This window comes from Notothenia rossii, assembly GCF_949606895.1.
Source record: "Notothenia rossii genome assembly, chromosome: 9".
Taxonomy (NCBI): Eukaryota; Metazoa; Chordata; class Actinopteri; order Perciformes; family Nototheniidae; genus Notothenia; species Notothenia rossii.
In genome coordinates, this window is record NC_136907.1 from 14777070 (window position 1) to 14797444 (window position 20375).

Consider the following 20375-nt stretch of genomic DNA (forward strand, 5'->3'; position numbering starts at 1 on the left):
GTCAACAGGATTCACTTTCTTGTTCTCATATTTTAGTCTTATTGGCCCTCTAATATTTCTGCCCGACCTTTCAGCATTGACACTGTTGTTGTTGGTATGTGTTACACAGGGAAAGTATGTTTGTAGCAAGTAAAATAGTGAGGGGAAGTGATGGGCGGCATCACTCAGCGTAAACACTGTGCAGACTGCTCAGATTTTGTGAAAATGTCTACCTGGTGCTTGACTGACACAACTCATTTTGTACGCACCCAAGAAAAAGCAGCAAACTGCTTAATTGTGTTTATCTATACAGTCAAATAAGTCCCTCCTGGAAGTATTGGTGTGTGTGTGTGTGTGTGTGTGTGTGTGTGTGTGTGTGTGTGTGTGTGTGTGTGTGTGTGTGTGTGTGTGTGTGTGTGTGTGTGTGTGTGTGTGTGTGTGTGTGTGTGTGTGTGTGTGTGTGTGTGTGTGTGTGTGTGTGTGTGTGTGTGTGTGTGTGTGTGTGTGTGTGTGTGTGTGTGTGTGTGTGTCACAAGTACACTTCTGTTTTTGGCCTCTATGTACCACACTGTCTGTATTTGTGTTAGTATGTGTGCTGTGTCCATTTGTTTGGGATGTGTACTTGTGCAGCATCAGTACACACAACTGGGTGAGTGACTGAGTATAAGTGCACATGTTTATTGAGTTCTAGTCCAATATGGTGGCGTTCCTAATGAGACTTGAATCTCCACTGCATGGCTCACAGCCACACTTGTTGGCACTGAGCAGGGAGGAGCATGTGAGTGTGAGGAGGAGCAGGGGGTTGTAAATGTTTAATACAAACACCACCCTGTGGTCATTTTTACATTACCAGCATGTGAACTCATGGTTGGAAAGAATAAAACATTTTTAAATACATGTTTTCTCTATGTCTTACCTCAATCATAAAAAGAGAAGATCATTAAGTCAATATATCAAATAACAATAATGTATACTACCATTTTAGCTAATGCAACTCTAATGATCTGAAAACTAAAATGCAAACATATGCCTACAGTACACGTGCTTCACTTGGTTGGTTGGTGTCATGTGATCGTCCGCTTCACTGGCAGTCTTTCTTTTTCCCGTGACTGGGCAATCCCAAGAGAGCCATCACAGGTCAAGCACTACCCGATAATTAGTGTTCACAGCATCTTAACTAGAATCCAGCTTTAAGTTGACATGTAATGAAAGCGCCAGAAAGATGAGCACATAGCTGGACACCATGCTCCTGATAACGGAGGTTCAAACAGGGCCTTTCTATAAATACCCTACTACTGCCAGACTGCTGATCCAAAGTTAAGACACATATTAGATCGCATCTGCCAAATTGTGCTGAGTGCCGATGTTGTACAGTCCAACAATAGTGCTTTACATGTTAGGATAAGGGTGATCTGAGTTAGGCAAATTAACAAACAATGTCATCGCTGTGAGAAATTGTACAGCTATTTTGACAAATCTTATCAACAACAAACTTTGTCTTCCACTACATTTTCTGTGATGTTTACAGTATGTAGAGGAGCATAGGCTACAGATGGACATTTCTGTTGAGCACATACAGTATTTTGGTTTGTATATAGGTGACTTAAAAAACAGTTCTAAGTTGTGGGTTCGATCAGTATTTCAATGAGCCATACATAGACGTGTAGGTGTTAGACTTGCATTTTGCTAGGTATGTTGCTGAGTTATGTGTTTTATGTTTGAATGAAGATACAATTATTATTATAAAATAAATGTTATTATTTTACTTTGACTACACAGGCTTAACCGTTTCAGTTTCAATCTTTTAGCGTCTTTGAAAATACACACACAGATAGTCATAACTGTGAGGGTCCCATACCCTCGTTCAGATTGTGAACAAGCTCTATCTTCCCACTTTATTGAAGCCAATTGCAAAATAGAGTGATTGTATATTTTTCAAATGACTGCCAAAAGCTAGCTGGCATGGCCTTCTGAATCCTGCCACAGCTTGAAACTGTCTGCATGTGTTGGCTGGTTCAGCGTTAAGCTATTGCTACACTTCTTATCTGGATGAGTCCTGATCAACCACCTCTACTCCCCCTTGGGCACAGTCCAATTTACATAAGCAAGTGTCGTCTTTCCACTGACCATGAGCCTCTGGCTAGTGTGAATTTAAATCCTGCTCGTTTGGGGAGAAAGGCCCCTGGTCTTTGAGACTGACTAACAAGTTCCATAAATATACTCTCTCCTCTTACAGGCAAAAATGGTTAGTAACAACACGTTTAGCATTATGATACAGCATGGGCATGCAAAGTCATTATCAAGCTTAGCATGCCGGCATTGGTACGTGATGCTCAATGACATGCCAATGTAATGTGTGCTGCCACATCAAATAAGGGAGTGAATATTTAGGCCCCTCTAATGCTGTTAAATTCCTGCTATGGATTACACACCAGTGTCAGTCTAACTCTAATTTGGAATCAGTTTGGCCCCAACACGCCTCTTTAACATGTGCACACACTGGCACTTTGCCTTCAATACTCCCGACATATATGTGTTGGTACCTGGTTAAGCTTCACACTGCAGTTCAGGTGTCTCAGTTACTTTAAGTCTAATTATAGACAGTTGGGGATAATTGCAACTGTGTGTGTGTGTGTTTGTATGTGTGCATTCAAGTATCTCTAGAGATTTAAACAAGCCTTCATTTACATTGTAACACAATTGGAGGCTTAGAGTGAGATTTAGAGCTTAGTTGCGGACAAAAAGAGCTCTCGCTACTGATAGGCTACATTGAGTTGGACTTTTCTGCTTACACGTGAAGAGCAACAAATAGGAAAACAATCAGCTAGCACAGTAAGCAAACATCAACAAATCATTACCTAAGTTATATTAAAGTCAGGGAGCTTCCTCTGAGTACAACATCACCATCAGTTATATTAAAATGAATGCTTTTCAAAGTGACTCTGAACTTCTCAGGCTTGCCACAATGTTCTTTATTGCAGAAAAAAAGAGTTCCAGATATTTTCCTGTTTGAATTGTTTTTCTACATTAAGCTTACATTCTGTGAGCATAGCCACCATCGTTCTGACAATCAAGCCTTGTCCTGATCAACGTAGTAAAATACATTGATCAGAAAAAAAAAGCGGAGGCGCAAACATTTCTGTTTTCAGTTCACATATATATTATGTTCCCTTTGTTCACCAAATGTGTCCACATCATTTTCCTATCTCCTAGCAACAGTAAAATATACCATCATGGCTGTCTATACCTGTACAGCAGCCCTCAGCAGCATGCCTTGGATTTTATCACAAATATCTTTGCTGCTCACCCGTTTTAACACATTTTTCTCTGCATTTCAGCTCTTCACCCAGAGCAGGAGAGACCGGTAATTCTTCAGTGTCGGGCCAATCCAAGCCCAATGGACAGACTCATAAGATCTGTTTGGTGTGTTCAGACGAGGCCTCAGGGTGCCACTACGGGGTTGTTACCTGTGGCAGCTGCAAAGTGTTCTTCAAGAGAGCCGTCGAAGGTTAGTTTCTCACACCTACCTACCTGCATTAACTCACACACTCAGACATGACACATGGAAATACTCTCATTTGAATGATAGTATTTACACCAATCTAAGTTTGTGAACAGCTGTATAAATTATGAAAAACTATTGTCATTCCAACTTTTGTTTTGAATGGAGCGGCGACATTTACACCAGGCTCTAATCAGATTTGCATTTTCATGATTGTGTATTCTACAGTCCCGAATGTGTATCTTATTGCAATGTTCAGCATCCATTACCGTTATACATATTGTCCCAAGGACTTTCATTCATTTGAGTTATACTGTATATAATCAACTCTTAAAGCTGTTGCTCAGCAATGCAAAGTCTCTGCTGTTTCTCTGCTGCAAAACAGTTAATAACTCTTTAAAATGGAAAGTTCAGAGTGGAATAGGGGGGTGGTAGTTGTTGAGCTTTCGCAGACCCACATCATGTTCATGCCTGTATGCGGGTCTGAGTCTTGGTTCTGACCTTGCATGTATCTGCCTCTTGTAACCTTTCCTTTGAGTCCGGTATCAAAGCAGGGTTGACTTCCAAGTGATTTTAATTTAATAACATAACATGAGAAAGAAGCCTATTTAAAAATGTTACTTTAATGATTCAATTAAGCCTTATGGAGGAATAGTATCATAATGGCCTTGTAAGACAGCCATTCTCCTGCTTTGCTCGCCAACATTAAATATTTTGGTTCTTGTCTCAGGGCAGTTTGTGAATCCAGACGCTTGTCTTGAATCTAATTCCCTTGATAAAATCCTGAGCAGGGAGGGGCAGGAATGCAGCTGACAAACCGAAAGTATTTTATGTTTAAGTGTGTCTGCAATGCATTCCATATCCCTCTACTTCTCTCTGCTTCTGTTTCTCCATTTCCTGTCTTTTTAATGAACCTAGAGCTGTGTCATTCATTTGAAATGTCTATGTGAACAGTAAATGAACCACCCTTTATCTATTCTGGACCCAGAACTTATTATTAAATGCAGAAATGAGCCACTTTAGTTCAAATTAGCAGACAGCCTTGTCCTTTTCTTTCATTCTGTGCATATATTCATTATCTTTTTCGTTATTTGTCAGTTTCCTATACATCTGTCCCTAACACTGCTACTGAAATAATTGTAAATGATTATATTATTCCTAATGTAAGGCGATGGAGTTATAAAATAATTCTGCACTCAGCTCAGGACCAAAACTTGAATGGGAGTGGATGGAAAGTTTGAATAGCTGTATAAACAATGGCACAGGAATTGTAGTGCAAGAGTAACACTTGCTTAATTTGTTGTGTTGTTTGATTGTGACCCTTATCCGCTTTTTATTATGTAGTGCTGGTGTAAATGCCCAGCGCTCAAACCGTTTTAAGTTTCATCTTTGCAAAGGGCTGCCTACAGTAGCGCTGACAAAGTTCATCTGTGATTTTTGTTTTTCTCCCCCCTTTCCATTCTCCGGTCGTCGTCTCTATGGTGAAGGATGGAGAGCACGACAAAACACAGATGGTAAATAAATGCTTGTAATAATCTACAAATAAATAATAAATACAATGTTGATGACTATGCTGATTATGATAATGATGGTAATACTATTACCGTTGATTGCTCATGTCCCTGTATTATGTTAGCACTGAAATATGACCAATCTGCCTGGAAACACGCATAGCCTCTTCTGCCAGCTATCTGCTAATGCATGCAAATGTTCTGTAATATAACTCGGCACAAATCTTCTGAGAGTGATTTTGTGCTCTTCAATCTCTGCTTGGAATAGTCCAACTCATCATCATCACAGGTGGCAGATCACATAATTGCAATCACACCCTGTCTCCAATGTGGCCTATTCTTTTGCACTTGACCCAAATGTACCTCCTGAGATGTGATGGTGGTATAAATACTACAATCGTAGAAAAATGGTTTTAAAGCAATGGTTTTCAAGGTAATTTACTAACCAAAATTCCTACATTTCTAAAAGTCTCTGATGAATGGTCGAATGTGCTTGAATTGTGCACAATTAACCATTTTTTGGTTAAAGTGGTTTAAAAGTTCTTGAATTATTGAATAGTGAACTCTACAGTTCATTCGGGTGAATCAACAAAAGTGACTTTCACATGTTATCTGATTGGTCAATAAATAGGACATATGCTGGTTATAAATCCCTCTTATTTACAGACAGTCTGATTTAGTAACTAGATCAAATTGCTGAACTTTAAGAAACTGGTCAGGTTTCAACTTTGCACCAAGGGAGCAACCACTCTATGCTATTGTTGGCTACAAACCGAGCCAGAGGAATCACCAAGCGTTTCTGACGGCCCTGTTAGCAGATCAGGCTGGATAAGGGAGCGAGGACATGGGTGTGAATCAGCTGGTCCTTTTGACACCACAGATGGCTGTTCACAACATTGTTTGCATAAACTTCCTGTGACTTCAGTGATGGCTGCAACTGGCCGCCCCCAGGCTGCTATCTTCTATCACCAGCAACTGCAGATAAATTCCCCTTGTACGAGAAATAGGATAAGTTGTAGATTTCAAAGGTGGCTACTTCTGCGATTTTCATAACTAGAAAAAAAACATTATTTATATTGGCCGTTAATTATGAAACAACACTGCTTTGTTACAGTAGAGCGTACAGTACAGACACCTGGTTGCTTGGTTTTCATTACAGAATGTATTTAGTCCCATTCTCCCAGATTTTAACATGTTTTCAAAACACTTTTTATAAGCATAATTTCCAGGGTTTAATATGCATTTGGTTTTTGCCTAAGGTTGTTATGATGACACACACACAGTGTTGTTGTTGACAACCTCAGGCTTTGTGAACATAGCAGGTCACTATGGCTTGACATTATTGTAGCTACACTGCAGGGATTCACTAAAGTACAGATCTTTATCTGAGTTTAGCATTAAAAACACCTTACACTCTGAATACAATTAATGTCAACATCTACAAGAAAATAATGTTATGTAATGTTTACGCGTTATGGCTGCGCAGCGGTTTTAGTCCGGCCTCCTCCGGCGTCATACCCTACCGGGGGCGTTTCAGGAGCGTTTCAGAAGCATTTCAGAAGCGGAGCGTCTTGCCTGCCGGCTTGCAGTTTTTGTTGATTTGGGCATATTTCCTGGACAGGCTACTTTGCACAGACAAAGTTAATAATAATTGTAATATCCCAGTTATAAACGACATGACTCAAAGATGTGTTGCTGTATTTTAGTGGTAAAAAAATGCATTTATCATTATGATTATTCTATATATATAATTTACACAGTGCCTGTAAACCGGAGGAGAACGCTGGCATTTCTCCTCCTACTTGAAAGGATACGGAGGGATAGGGTCTGCAAATTAGTTTATTTGGGGGATGCGCCGGATGCTTTCACCGGTCCACTTCCTGCCCGCCGCCTCTGCAATGCCTTGCGTCGCGTCGAAACATAGGCCCTATCTCACTTCTCTTATTTTTCATTCCCTCGCTCCTCGCTCCTCGCTCCTCGCTCTCGGTCTCACCGGAAGTTGATTTGTCTGCGCCATCTTGAGTAGTGTCCCAATGGCCTTATTTTTGCCGGAGGACCGAGGAGCGATAATGGAGGAGCTATAATCGAGGAACCACCAGACCATCCTTCAATGAAATCCTCAGACACTCGCCCCGCCCCGTTACTGTGTATCGCTCACTGATTGGACGATGCAGTGCATGCACTGATCTGATGCTTCTTGACATGAGAGCAGTTTCCCAGCGGAGTGAAGAAAATACATGAACCTCACGGGAGTCACTCCTCAGTTTATACCGTGTTTTGTTTAAATTAATGTATCATTTAGTTACAAGTATGTGATATATCTGAACAACAAAGTGGTCCAAAATCATTTTATTCATTTTTTGGAAACATTTTCATGATACAAACCACTGACTGTCTGTGTCATGGCGAATAAAGTCGCTGGTTTATTTATGTCTGTAGGCCGTTGTTATGAGTGTGGAGTGAGCATATACAAAGTTAGCTTAGCCTGGTCGACCCAATCTCCATTCAGAAAACAAGCATTTTAAAAAGGTTTTTCGCCTGCCGTCTGTCTGCAGACTTGTCAAGCATTAATTCATGGTTTTTACTAACCGGTATCAGTATGTTGTAACGTCGGCATTATTTAGAAACGTTTATTACAATTTAATCACGGTAAAATATGTTCATTTTGTTGTGGTTGTACCTCCTGAGCCAGCGCGTCTTGTTTGAATAATGCGAGTAAACACAGCTGGCGGCCGCGGTGAAACTCGAGTGACTAGAGCGATGTGATAGGAGCGTTTAGAGCTAAGCGAATATTCGCATTGCGTCCGGTGTGAACGCAGCATTAAGCCCCACGGACCCGGTTCCGGGGTTGAAATCACGTCATTTGCAGGAAACAACGTCTAAGGAACCTTAATATTTAATAAACTATGAACATTTTGTATCCATATAACGGAAACAAACTAATTTAACTGATCTTTTTTTAATTTATTTTTTAAACACACACAATGCTAACATTGACCCTCTGAATTAGCCCCGACCGAAAAATGCTAACCTATTACTGCACCGAAAATCACTCTTAGCTCCATTATTACTTATCCTAGGTGCACATCCAACACATAGTTTATGATCGCAAGGAGACACAGGATCTAGCGGTTCCCACCTCAACACTGAAAGATACAAACTTGCGACGTTATCAACAAAAACCTACATCAAAACATGTGGCACTAGGTAGCCCACAACGCTAACATGGCTTACCTTCGTCTTTGTCTGGTCTAAACTGGTCTTCAATGGCATTAAAACGATAAAAACGATGCTGTAGTAAATCCATGGGTTAATATCCAATGTGACTGTGTCCCCTTTGAAATGTTCTGATAATCCATAATCAATAAAACAGCTTTTCCGTTGCTTGATATCAGAGCAGGGATATTTCTCCCCTCTGCTGCAAGCTTGCATACGCAGAGACGCCACCTTTTTTTTTTAACATGAGTGTGTGCGGGACGATTTCCCTTGGATTCTATTGGCTCTAACGGTCAGAAAGAGATGTCACATGTCAAAATCGAAGAAGAGGGGCCAGAGATATGGAAAATCCACCCAAATGGCCCCAGAAGAGGTTTTCTTTGCTAAATCTGTCTAAAAAGGTCAAATATCACTTGTTTTGCATCAATCTTGATACAGGGTACTTATTATATGTTGTACTTTAGATTCCTAAAGCTTTTAGTCTACTAAAACATCATTCAAGGTTAGTTTTTCACTATAAGTACAACATATTCTTTGGACGGACCCTATAATTTAGAGTTGTTTACCATGTTCAATCTGAATTTTCTTTAAAATAAAAAACATCTATATTGATTCTGACTTTTCTACATCCGACTCACAGGTTTATCATTACTTTTAATGAGACCTATGAGTTGTGAGACGCTTCTGAGCCGTAGCGCGGCGCGTCTGGTGGAATAGCACCCATTGACTAGAGTGGCCGCGATTCTTGCGGACGCCGCGGCGCAGCCGTAACGCGGCTGTAACGCGGCTGTAACGCGGCTGTAACGCGGCTGTAACGCGATGCAGACGGACCCGGTGGAATCTAGGGCTAACTTACCCCGAGATTCCACCGTGTCCATCTGCGCCGCGTTACGGCCGCGTTATGACCGCGTTATGACCGCGTTACTGCTGCGCCGCGGCATTCACATCGATCGCGGCCCACTCTAGTCAATGGGTGCTATTCCACCAGACACGTCGCGTTACGGCTCAGAAGTCTCCCAGAAGCGTCTCTGCGCTGGGCTCCGCTAAAAATAGGCGGCTGGTCTATTTTTGGCGCGAGACGCAAGGCTTTGCATAGCGCCGGGCAGGAAGTGGAAAGTGCAGAGCATCCAGTGAATCCTCAAATAAACTAATTTTGCAGACCCTATCCCTCCATAGTCTTTCAAGTAGGAGGAGAAATGCCAGCGTTCTCTTCCGGTTTACAGGCACTGTGTAAATTATATACAGTATATATATATATATATATATATATATATATATATATATAGAATAATTATGATGAATGCATGTTTTTTGCGGGGCAGCAAAGGCAGAACAAGAGGAATATTTATTGTTTTATCAAGTACGATGAACACTACATTAATACAAAATATATAGTGCCAATTTCACGAATAAGAAAAGGCTCAACATTACAGGGTTTCCATATGTTTTCCACTCCTCACAGTTTGAAAGCTGTGTAGATCTGCACTACTGAGAAACGCTATTATACCACAAGTGACTAATAAGCAGGCCTTCCACCTTACTTCTCCATATCTACAGTAATTGGCGATGGGGGAGTACAGTATAATTAAGTCACACAGTCATCCAGAAGGAGCGTTTGCTCTTTTAAAAAAGAGGTGCTCTTCAACATTTTTCAGTGGGAGACTCATGATGCGCTTCGATATGGCTGTGTTTTTTTTTTTTCACAGAGCCTGAGCTGAAGATAAAATATATAACTCCCAGCAGCTTCTACTGAAGCCTTCCGAGTAAACGGCCAGAACGCCGACACCTCTTCCTCTTCACCGCTCCCATGTTTTATTTTGTGTTGTCATAAGTTAGTCTCTCTGCGTTTCTGCGCTGGGCTAATGCTAATGCTAATAATGCAATGCGAGGATAATAAAATGGCGGCTTCACAAAAGTTTTTGGAAGTTTGACGGGGCGTGGTTTGCAATCCGCCCAGCCAATGAGACACAGGAATCTTTGTCTCCCACGAAAGTCCCTGCTCTCTAGCAGGGACTGAAAAGGGGGTAAAAAAGGTTCTCTAGAACTAATTTAGTTCCTGGGACTTTTTGGTGTGAACGCAACTAAATCGTAGTTCTCAGGAACCTTTGTGGGAAAAATACTTGGTGTGAACGCGCCTATTGAAGTTAAAGTTAAGTTAAAGTTAAAGCCTTTTATTGTTATTATACAAAAAGTACAACGTGTTAAGTAGTAACACATTGGTTTAAGTCTTAGTAATACAGACAGTGTGATTTGGTAAGTGTAGAACATTTGGGGGTACATTGTTGGTTTCATTTTTCAATCAGATTTTGTTTCTTACAACGGAAACAGCTTTTTCTTTTCACGTTCAAAGCCAGAGAAGACTGTTGCTGTAAATATTGTTGCATGCATGTAACTGACAACTAACTTTTCTTCTAAAAATAATTAATTTAGTCTTTTCTTGTCAAATATCTTTTGTTCCCCTCTTAATTTAAATATAAATGTATAAGTTCACAGTTTCAACATCCGGTTTATATTCCCTCATACTAGTGATGTAGCAAATACTGAATTATTAAGAGAATGAATCATGTTCTGCGAACAAATGGGTACAATTAACACTTTGGTACATGGGTCAGCCACAATATAAATGTGTATGTCTATATGCGCGGGAAAGAGCTTGTATTGTCCATAAGGTGCAGACTTGAGGAAGCGAAACTGTTAACACCAGAGGAATGTCACAGGCTTGTCAGGCTTACTATAGAATCAGCAGGTGGTTAGTGTGGTCATAATACATACTGCTCAGGCTAATCCTTCTCAACCCTTCTGAGCCAGCTAATGTGTCTCGGTTTTTCCTCTTCTTCTCCCTCTCCTCTTTACAGGCCAGCACAACTATCTGTGTGCGGGGAGAAATGACTGCATCATTGATAAGATACGAAGGAAGAACTGTCCAGCTTGCCGCTTCAGGAAATGTCTTCAAGCCGGAATGAACTTGGAAGGTAAACAATCAAATCCATCTTTAAATCAGGCTTAATGTTAAGCGTTAGGGGGCCCCCCAACGTTTTTTTTCGAGACTGTGTCTCAGGGCTTCTTAACATTTATGAAACTATTAATGTGTAGCACCAGATTAACGGGAAGAATCTCAGCTAACTGAAGATATGAACCATTTTTACCAAAACAAAACACAAGTCTCATAAGAAGCGTCTAAATTACCCCTGAGCGAAAAAATGCAAACTGACTTTGGCACAGAACTCAAGATAAAGATCCCCTTATTACTTATCATAACTGCACATACAATATATCCGATTAAAGCTGAGACTCTACAGATTATATAGTTATAGTATAATCACTGAGCGATCCAAACTCGCGACAGGGGATGCAAACACAGACATCACAACACGTACCTTTACGGAGCTTCTACAGGAGATCGTCTCACCGTAGCTGTCAATCTGATCAAAAGACGTGTTCAATGGCATTACAACGAGAAAAAACGCGGCTGAATCGGTTGATCCATAGGTTGATAATGTGTCTGTCGCTTTGAAAAAATCATTTATAATCCATAATCCCATTTTTATGTAAAATCGGAGAAAAAAAGTTAGCTGCTAATGGTAGCCAACAGAGTGTATGCAGCTTCCGGTTTTGGCTACGCGTCACTCTCACTCCTTATTTGGTAACGTGTTTGTGTGTGTAGAACTTTCCCTCGATTCCATTGGCTCTAGCGGTTATAAAGAGATTTCATTCGTCAAAATCGACCAAGGGGGGCCAGAGATAGGTCAAATCCACCCAAATGACCCCAGAAGTGTTTTTTTTGGTGCTAAATCTGTCTAAAAAGGTCAAATGTCACTTGTTTTGCATCAATCAATCTTGATACAGGGTACTTATTATATGTTGTACTTTGGATTCTCTTTCACCTCTCTGAAGAACCAGCACCTTACCGTGGTAGAGAGGTTTGTGTGCCCTGATGAACCTGGGGGCTGTGTTGTCTGGAACCTTGTGTTCCTGGTAGGGTCTCCCATGGCAAATTGGTCTCAGGCAAGGGGCCAGACTAAGATTGGTTCAAAAAGACCTCATGAAAGACGACACACGAAGTGAGGATACCCGGCCCGGAGGAAGCCCGGGGTCCCCTTCTGGAGCCAGGCCCAGAAGGAGGACTCGTCGGCGAGCGTCTGGTGGCCGGGCTTGCCACGGAGCCCGGCCGGGCACAGCCCGAAAAGGCAACGTGGGCAACACCTCCGCTTCTCCGTCCCGCGGGCCCACCACCTACGGGAAACAGCAATGGGGTCGGGTGCGCTGCCAGAAGGGTGGCAGTGAAGGCAGAGGGTCTCGACGGACCAGACCCGGGCGACAGAAGCTGGCTTTGGGGACGTGGAACGTCACCTCTCTGGGGGGGAAGGAGTCGGAGCTTGTGCGGGAGGTGGAGCGTTACCAGTTGGATCTGGTTGGGCTCACCTCTACGCACAGCGTCGGCTCTGGAACCTTACTTCTGGATAGGGGTTGGACTCTATTCTTCTCCGGAGTTGCTCAAGGTGTGAGGCGCCGGGCGGGTGTGGGGATACTCACAAGTCCCCGGTTGGGTGCTTCGTTGTTGGAGTCTACCCCAGTGGACGAGAGGGTTGCCTCCCTACGCCTGCGGGTTATGGGGGGGAAAACTCTGACTGTTGTGTGTGCTTATGCACCAAACAGCAGTTCAGAGTATACGGCCTTCTTGGAGACCCTGGAAAGAGTCCTGTATGGGGCTCCTGAAGGGGACTCTTTAATCTTGCTGGGAGACTTCAACGCACATGTGGGTAATGATGGAGACACTTGGAGGGGAGTGATTGGGAGGAACGGCCCCCCTGATCTGAACCGGAGTGGTGGTTTGTTACTGGACTTCTGTGCTAGTCATGGATTGGCCATAACAAACACCATGTTCGAACATAAGGATGCTCATAAGTGTACGTGGTACCAGAGCACCCTAGGCAGAAGGTCCATGATCGATTTGGTTATCGTATCATCGGACCTGAGGCCGTATGTTTTGGACACTCGGGTAAAGAGAGGGGCGGAGTTGTCAACTGATCACCATCTGGTGGTGAGTTGGGTCGAGTGGCGGGGGAAGCCTTTGGATAGACCTGGTAAGCCCAAACGTGTAGTTCGGGTGAACTGGGAACGTCTGGAGGAGGCCCAAGTTCAGGAGGCCTTCAACTCACACCTCCGGCGGAGCTTTTCGGGCATTCCTGTGGAGGTTGGGGACATTGAACCAGAGTGGTCGGTGTTCAAAGCCTCTATTGCCGAAGCCGCGGCGGGGAGCTGTGGTCTCAAGGTCCTAGGTGCCTCAAGGGGCGGTAACCCTCGAACCTCCTGGTGGACACCGGTGGTCAGGGAAGCCGTCCGACTGAAGAAGGAGGCCTTCAGGGATTTGTTATCCCGGGGGACTCCCGAGGCAGTTGCAAGGTACCGACAGGCCCGAAGGGCAGCAGCCTCAGCCGTGGCCGAGGCAAAGCAGCGGGTGTGGGAGAAGTTCGGAGAAGACATGGAAAAAGACTTTCGGGCGGCACCAAAGTTGTTCTGGAAAACTGTCCGACACCTCAGGAGGGGGAAGCAGGGAACCATCCAAGCTGTGTACAGTAAGGATGGGACGTTGTTGACCTCAACTGATGGAGTGTTAGGGCGTTGGAAGGAGCACTTTGAGGAACTCCTGAACCCGACAACTCCGCCCTCTATGTTAGAGGCAGAGCTGGAGTATGAAGGGGGATCGACACCAATCTCCCGGGGGGAGGTCACTGAGGTCGTCAAACAACTTCACAGTGGCAAAGCCCCGGGGGTGGATGAGATCCGCCCAGAAATGCTGAAGGCTCTGGGTGTTGAGGGACTGTCATGGTTGACACGTCTCATCAACGTTGCGTGGAAGTCGGAAACAGTACCGAAGGAGTGGCAGACCGGAGTGGTGGTTCCCCTTTTCAAAAAGGGGGATCAGAGGGTGTGTGCCAATTACCGAGGCATCACACTACTCAGCCTCCCCGGGAAAGTTTACTCTAAGGTACTCGAAAGGAGGGTCAGGCCGATTGTCGAACCTCAGATTGAGGAGGAACAATGCGGATTCCGTCCTGGTCGTGGAACGACGGATCAGCTTTTTACTCTCGCAAGGATCCTGGAGGGTGCCTGGGAGTATGCTTATCCAGTCTACATGTGTTTTGTAGACTTGGAGAAGGCATATGACCGGGTTCCAAGGGAGTCACTGTGGGAGGTGCTGCGGGAGTATGGGGTGAGGGGGTCTCTACTCAGGGCCATCCAATCTCTGTACTCCCAAAGCGAGAGCTGTGTCCGGGTCCTCGGCAGTAAGTCGGACCCATTTCAGGTGAGGGTTGGCCTCCGCCAGGGCTGCGCTTTGTCACCAATCCTGTTTGTAATATACATGGATCGGATTTCGAGGCGTAGTCGTGGGGGAGGGGGTCTGCAGTTCGGTGGACTAAGGATTGCACCACTGCTTTTTGCAGATGATGTGGTTCTGATGGCTTCATCGGTCTGCGACCTTCAGCACTCACTGGATCGGTTCGCAACCGAGTGTGAAGCGGCTGGGATGAGGATCAGCACCTCCAAATCTGAGGCCATGGTTCTCAGCAGGAAACCGATGGACTGTCCACTCCAAGTAGGGAATGAGTCCTTACCCCAAGTGAAGGAGTTCAAGTATCTCGGGGTCTTGTTCTCGAGTGAGGGAACAATGGAGCGTGAGATGGGTCGGAGAATCGGAGCAGCGGGAGCGGTACTGCAGTCTCTTTACCGCACCGTTGTGACGAAAAGGGAGCTGAGCCAAAAGGCAAAGCTCTCTGTCTACCGGGCCATTTTCGTTCCTACCCTCACCTATGGTCATGAAGGATGGGTCATGACCGAAAGAACGAGATCGCGGGTACAAGCGGCCGAGATGGGTTTTCTCCGCAGGGTGGCTGGTGTCTCCCTTAGGGATAAGGTGAGAAGTTCGGTCATCCGGGAGGGACTCGGAGTTGAACCGCTCCTCCTTCGCGTCGAAAGGAGCCAGTTGAGGTGGTTCGGGCACCTAGTTAGGATGCCACCTGGGCGCCTCCCTAGGGAGGTGTTCCAGGCACGTCCAGCTGGGAAGAGACCAAGGGGTAGACCTAGAACCAGATGGAGGGATTATATCTCTTCTCTGGCCTGGGAGCGCCTTGGGATCCCCCAGTCAGAGCTGGTTGATGTGGCCAGGGAAAAGAAAGTTTGGGGCTCTCTGCTGGAACTGCTACCTCCGCGACCCGACCACGGATAAGCGGGAGAAGATGGATGGATGGATGGACTTTGGATTCCTAAAGCTTTTAGTCTACTAACCCTTCATCCAAGGGTAGTTTTCACTATAAGTAAAAAATTATTTTTGGACGGACACTATAATTTACAGTTTTTTACTATGTTCAATCTGAATTTTCTTTAAAATAAAAAACATCTATATTGATTCTGACTTTTCTACATCCAATTCACAGGTTTATCATTACTTTGAGAACACAAATTATTAATTTAACCCATTTAGAAGGGAAGATACGGTCATGTGTTCTGGGAATGTCATTTTCGAGCCTGAGACCTGAAAAACAGGCTCAGGGTGGAACAAGTTAATTATAACTGAGTTTAAAGAGGGACAGCAGTCCTTTTGCTTTTATAATGTGTGGAATTTCCAAACAGATTAGGTCGTTAGGGTGGAGTTATTTCAGGGTTTTTCTTCAAATAGGGCGTGGCCTAGCGAAGACTCCACCCACTCCCTCCTTACCCACCTCAGAGCTGAGCATAAGGGAGAAATTAAAATTGAGACCTTTAAATGTTGACAACTGACAACTGCTTCTGTGATTTTGCTTTGCTGGCTACATACTTGATAACAATCAAGTGAGGTTTCATATGATGGGTGGTGATCACTCAAGACCCTAGGAATGGAGCCATATTTGTTATAATAAATGTATAATACACTCTCAAAGTGCAATCATCATAAACATTTTTACATTTTACAATGTTAACTTGGACATATATTTGGAATATTAACCGAGAGATTATAGAAATCACACAGTGACACAGTATTTGAACTTTTACTATTTTTTTTGTAACTATGCCTCTGTAATTCCCCTTCATTGAGTGTCATGTGATTGGCTCTGCAGCCCTGCTACACACTTTTTCCACTACAACCTCCAGCATGTCTCGTATGATAACTGGAAAAATGAAAATATATAATCTTGGTTGTAGTTTAACACTAAGTAATGGAGATAATGTACTTACTTATTTATAGTACTGTTTTAAGCTGTTCCCATAGATCTTAACATGTTGAGATATGTTTAATCATGTCAAATCAAAGACAGTATGCTCTGTGATTTTACATTCAAAGGTTGTTGTTGGAATACTATTGGTAAAGACTGTAGCCTAGATCCTTGTTGAAAGCAGTATTGTATTTAAAACAATAAGACATGAGGGAAATGTTCCATCTCAACATAAATAAACAACCAAGAAGGGTATATCAACTAATTAAATATTGAATAACTTATTACCATTGCTGTGAATAAACAATATGTAATGGGCAATTAAAGCAGTGCGGTAAGGCATGCATTCACAGAGCAAACATAATTAAAACATACTGTCCCTTATATCTTCCTCTTTTACTTACCATATTGTAATTTCTCCTTATCTTAAAAGATCTCTGCCTCTGCCTTAACTTTTTTATTTGTTGATGTTCCTCACAATTACTTCTTATGTAATAATCTTAATCTGTTCCTGTAGGAATACAATGAGGGTATTATTACTCACTATGTGGGCTTTTCACTTTTAGCAGTTACAATGATTTATTTTAGATAGATATTGACAGTGAGAGAAACGAAAGCAGATCTCAAAGTCCTTTTTGAAATGTTGCTGGTTTATGAGACTCTGGATTTGTGAATGTGTGTCTTCTGGCATTAGTCACTCACCTGTGAACATGTGCGAGTGTATAAACCATTGTCAATAGATGTGCTGTTCTGTACACATGTGCTCGATTACAGCTGAGGCAGTATGAGAGCTCCAGCTCCTCAGGAACATACGTCAATTCAAAATCCACTGTCAAGTCCCGCCTCTAGAGCCTTGGAACACTTTCTGGTCCTTCACCTAATACTGCTTCAAAGGATAAATGGTTAAGAGAGGGAGAAACAATTAAAGGAGTCACATTTTAGGGAGATGGACATGGTAAGCAAAAAGTGAAGCACAACTACTCAGAATTTGGTTGTTAGGTTATTTCAGCTGATGCTTCCTCGGGGCATGAAATCACACTCAGTGTGGAGTGAGATTACTTGTAGACAGTGCAGTGTTTGTCAGGCTGAGGTGAAAATAGTTTGCTACAGGCAGAGGACAGAGAGAAAGGGAGAGGGATTTGATGGACGTCAGCGCATCAGCAGACAGGATCCCAGAAAGGCTCTCAGTTGCTATAGAAACGCCAGGAGAGGAAATTAAAAAAGGTAGAGTAGAAAAAAACAAACATGTTTTTTCATGGTAACCTCTCAACCCCTGATATGTTTTTGCACATTTAGTGGTAGACATTTCTAAAACGATGGCCAGATATTCTACATGTGTGCGTCAACACAGCAATTTGCTACTGAGAAAAAAACGTTTTAATGTTCTTCTGAGAAAGGCAATGTTTTTTTGTTCAGACAGAGAAGAGTTTATGGCTCATACCTGTGTAAAAACCGGCATGCTATATTCTCACGACCTTTCACTGGTTTGTTACAATTAATTGGGTTCAAAGTAATTGCACAAAACTTTAAACTCGTACGATGGTAATTTTATTACACATGATGTTTAATAATTCATAAATAATATGATCTACAGCAGCAATTTAAAAGTTGTCTAATGTACACATTTGTCCCTTTTTTGTTTTATAACAAAAACAGGACATTTGAAGACATCACTTTTGCCCCTAGAAAATTTTAACATTTTTAACACTATTTTCTGATATTCTATAGACACAATTATTAATCAGCTAATCAGGAAAAGACATGACAGATTCATTTAGAGTGGAAATGGCTTACTGTATGAACATCTCTCTTTCTTCTGTCGGCAGTCTGTATATTTTATAACAAACAGTACATGCCTGTCTGGAGGAAACACATGACTTTCCATCAAATTAATTTCAGTAATCACAATAATCCAAGTGTATCGTCTATTAAACCCTAACCAACATCTTGCTGCTTTGATCTTTAATTGTACTCTTCAGTTGTGTAGATGCTGTTGGTTGTAATATCAGAAATCATTCAAATACAAATGTTGAAAGCATGGCCACCTTTGCCGGAATAAGTATGACTCTTTGCTCATTCTTTTTTTTGATTTCCCTTTCGCCTGTCTCCCAGCAAGGAAAAACAAGAAGCTGATCAAGATGAAGGTGCAGCGGCCTTCTGGACCCTCAGAGCCCACCAGCAACATGCTTGTTCCGGGCATCCCCAGACCCATCCCTCAGCTCGTGCCCACCATGCTGTCTGTGCTAAAGGCCATTGAGCCAGAGATCATTTACTCGGGCTACGACAGCACTCTGCCGGACACCTCTACGCGGCTCATGACCACTCTCAACAGGCTTGGGGGGCAGCAGGTCATCTCTGCAGTCAAGTGGGCCAAGTCACTGCCAGGTAACAAAAAGCTCCTAAACACGTGTTGCCTTTGATTTGGTTTGGTTCTATATCTGTGCTAAGAAAAGTGAGCCCAATTATACCTCATTCACACCAACACAACTCCGGTTCAAGCTCCGTGCTAGAGCTTTTCAGGTTCAGAACCGGTTCTTCGGTTTAGCTCCGGCTCTTTTCACACCGCCCAGAGTCCGACTGGTGCTGCGTCATTGTGTCATCGTTTGCGTCATGACGTAACCGTGTGCGTGCCTGCTTCATAAAGCCAAACCGCGGAAACCCCTCACAGCTGACACTGACAAGGACAACAATGGCCGATTGTGCTCCAGCTTCCTCTGTACCTCTTCAGAACACCAGATTCCCAGTAGGTAGCTGGTGTCTTCAGTGGACCACTGCTGCTTGTTAAGTTTCTCCATCGTTGTGTACAAACTGGATAAAACGCGGGCTTTTTGTTGTTGTTCAGGAGTTGATCCCGCCCCTGCCCCTGCCTCGACGTAAGTGTAAGAGGCGGCTCCGCTGCGGTGTGAATGGGAGAACCCGGTGCTTTTCAAGCTCCAGTGTGAATGAGGTATTAGTCTTGTTATTGAGACTAATTGGCAGTGGGACAAGTCAGTGATGGAAAATTAAGTAATTTGTCATTTGGAATACATGCAGCTGTACAGGATATGGCAACTCTTTAAGATCAAATTGAAAAGAAAATATTTGCCTAGACATTTGGTACGCCATGGTGTAGCTTTTACTTCTGCCCTCCAGTAAACCTAACCTAACCTTGTTAGCATTCCTGAATGAGACTTCAGAACACTAGTAGCCGCAAGTCAACTGGTAAAAATAATGTAAAAAATGTGATGGTTTTAACTGAAGGAACATAACTTATCATACTTATAAATGTCAAAGTGAACCGGCTAGTGGCTAAAACAGGTGTTAAGACAAGTTACTCTTGCCACATTCATAGCTTTGATGGGGCTTTTCAGATTTAAACTGTATCTGTTAGCTGATCAAGTGGATTCGTACAGTTAATTATAAGCAAATAAGGAACCTTTGTGTAGCTGATTTAATCCTGTTTAGGCTGGTTGCCAGTTAGTTATCTCAATTGGTGCAGTGGTGTTCATTCTGAGTGTATTTAATATAAGACTGTACAGAAATTATAACCCATGTGATTCCTCGTGGAAGTTCATCCAAAGAACCACACATGTTCAGCTACTATTTATAAAAAGTGTGAAATATGCAATACTGACAAAACAGCCGTATAATAATTCACTTTAGAAACGCTACACCTTCAAAGTACTTTTTGTGATAAGGTCATGGCTGAGTTTAATATGATTGTAATGTGCATAAAGATTATGTTCATACAACCTGTAACATGGTAAACATTTCTAAGCAAAAATATATATGGCAGCCAACCATCTTCTATTTTTATTTTAAAGCTAATCAAATTACTGTATTTATAGTCAGTGTCATCTTTACTAATTACTTTTGCAAAACTCTGTGGGAACATTATAGATTAGAATTGTCATCATACAGTAGATGCAGCTTACTGTATATACTTTACTATTTTACTGTTGCCTGAAATAGCTTAAATTCATGTCATAAGTATTG

General features: G+C 42.8%; 1 protein-coding gene across 1 annotated transcript in view; it reads left to right on the plus strand.

The window, feature by feature from the left end:
* The window catches only part of LOC307018856 (glucocorticoid receptor-like), a 72473-nt gene that overhangs the window by 41439 nt on the left and 10659 nt on the right, over positions 1-20375 (plus strand). Inside the window, exons 3-6 of the mRNA XM_079649333.1 lie at positions 3318-3487; positions 4969-4995; positions 11064-11180; positions 18513-18785. Coding sequence (XP_079505459.1) covers positions 3318-3487; positions 4969-4995; positions 11064-11180; positions 18513-18785 — 587 coding nt within the window. The remainder of the gene's footprint in view (positions 1-3317; positions 3488-4968; positions 4996-11063; positions 11181-18512; positions 18786-20375) is intronic.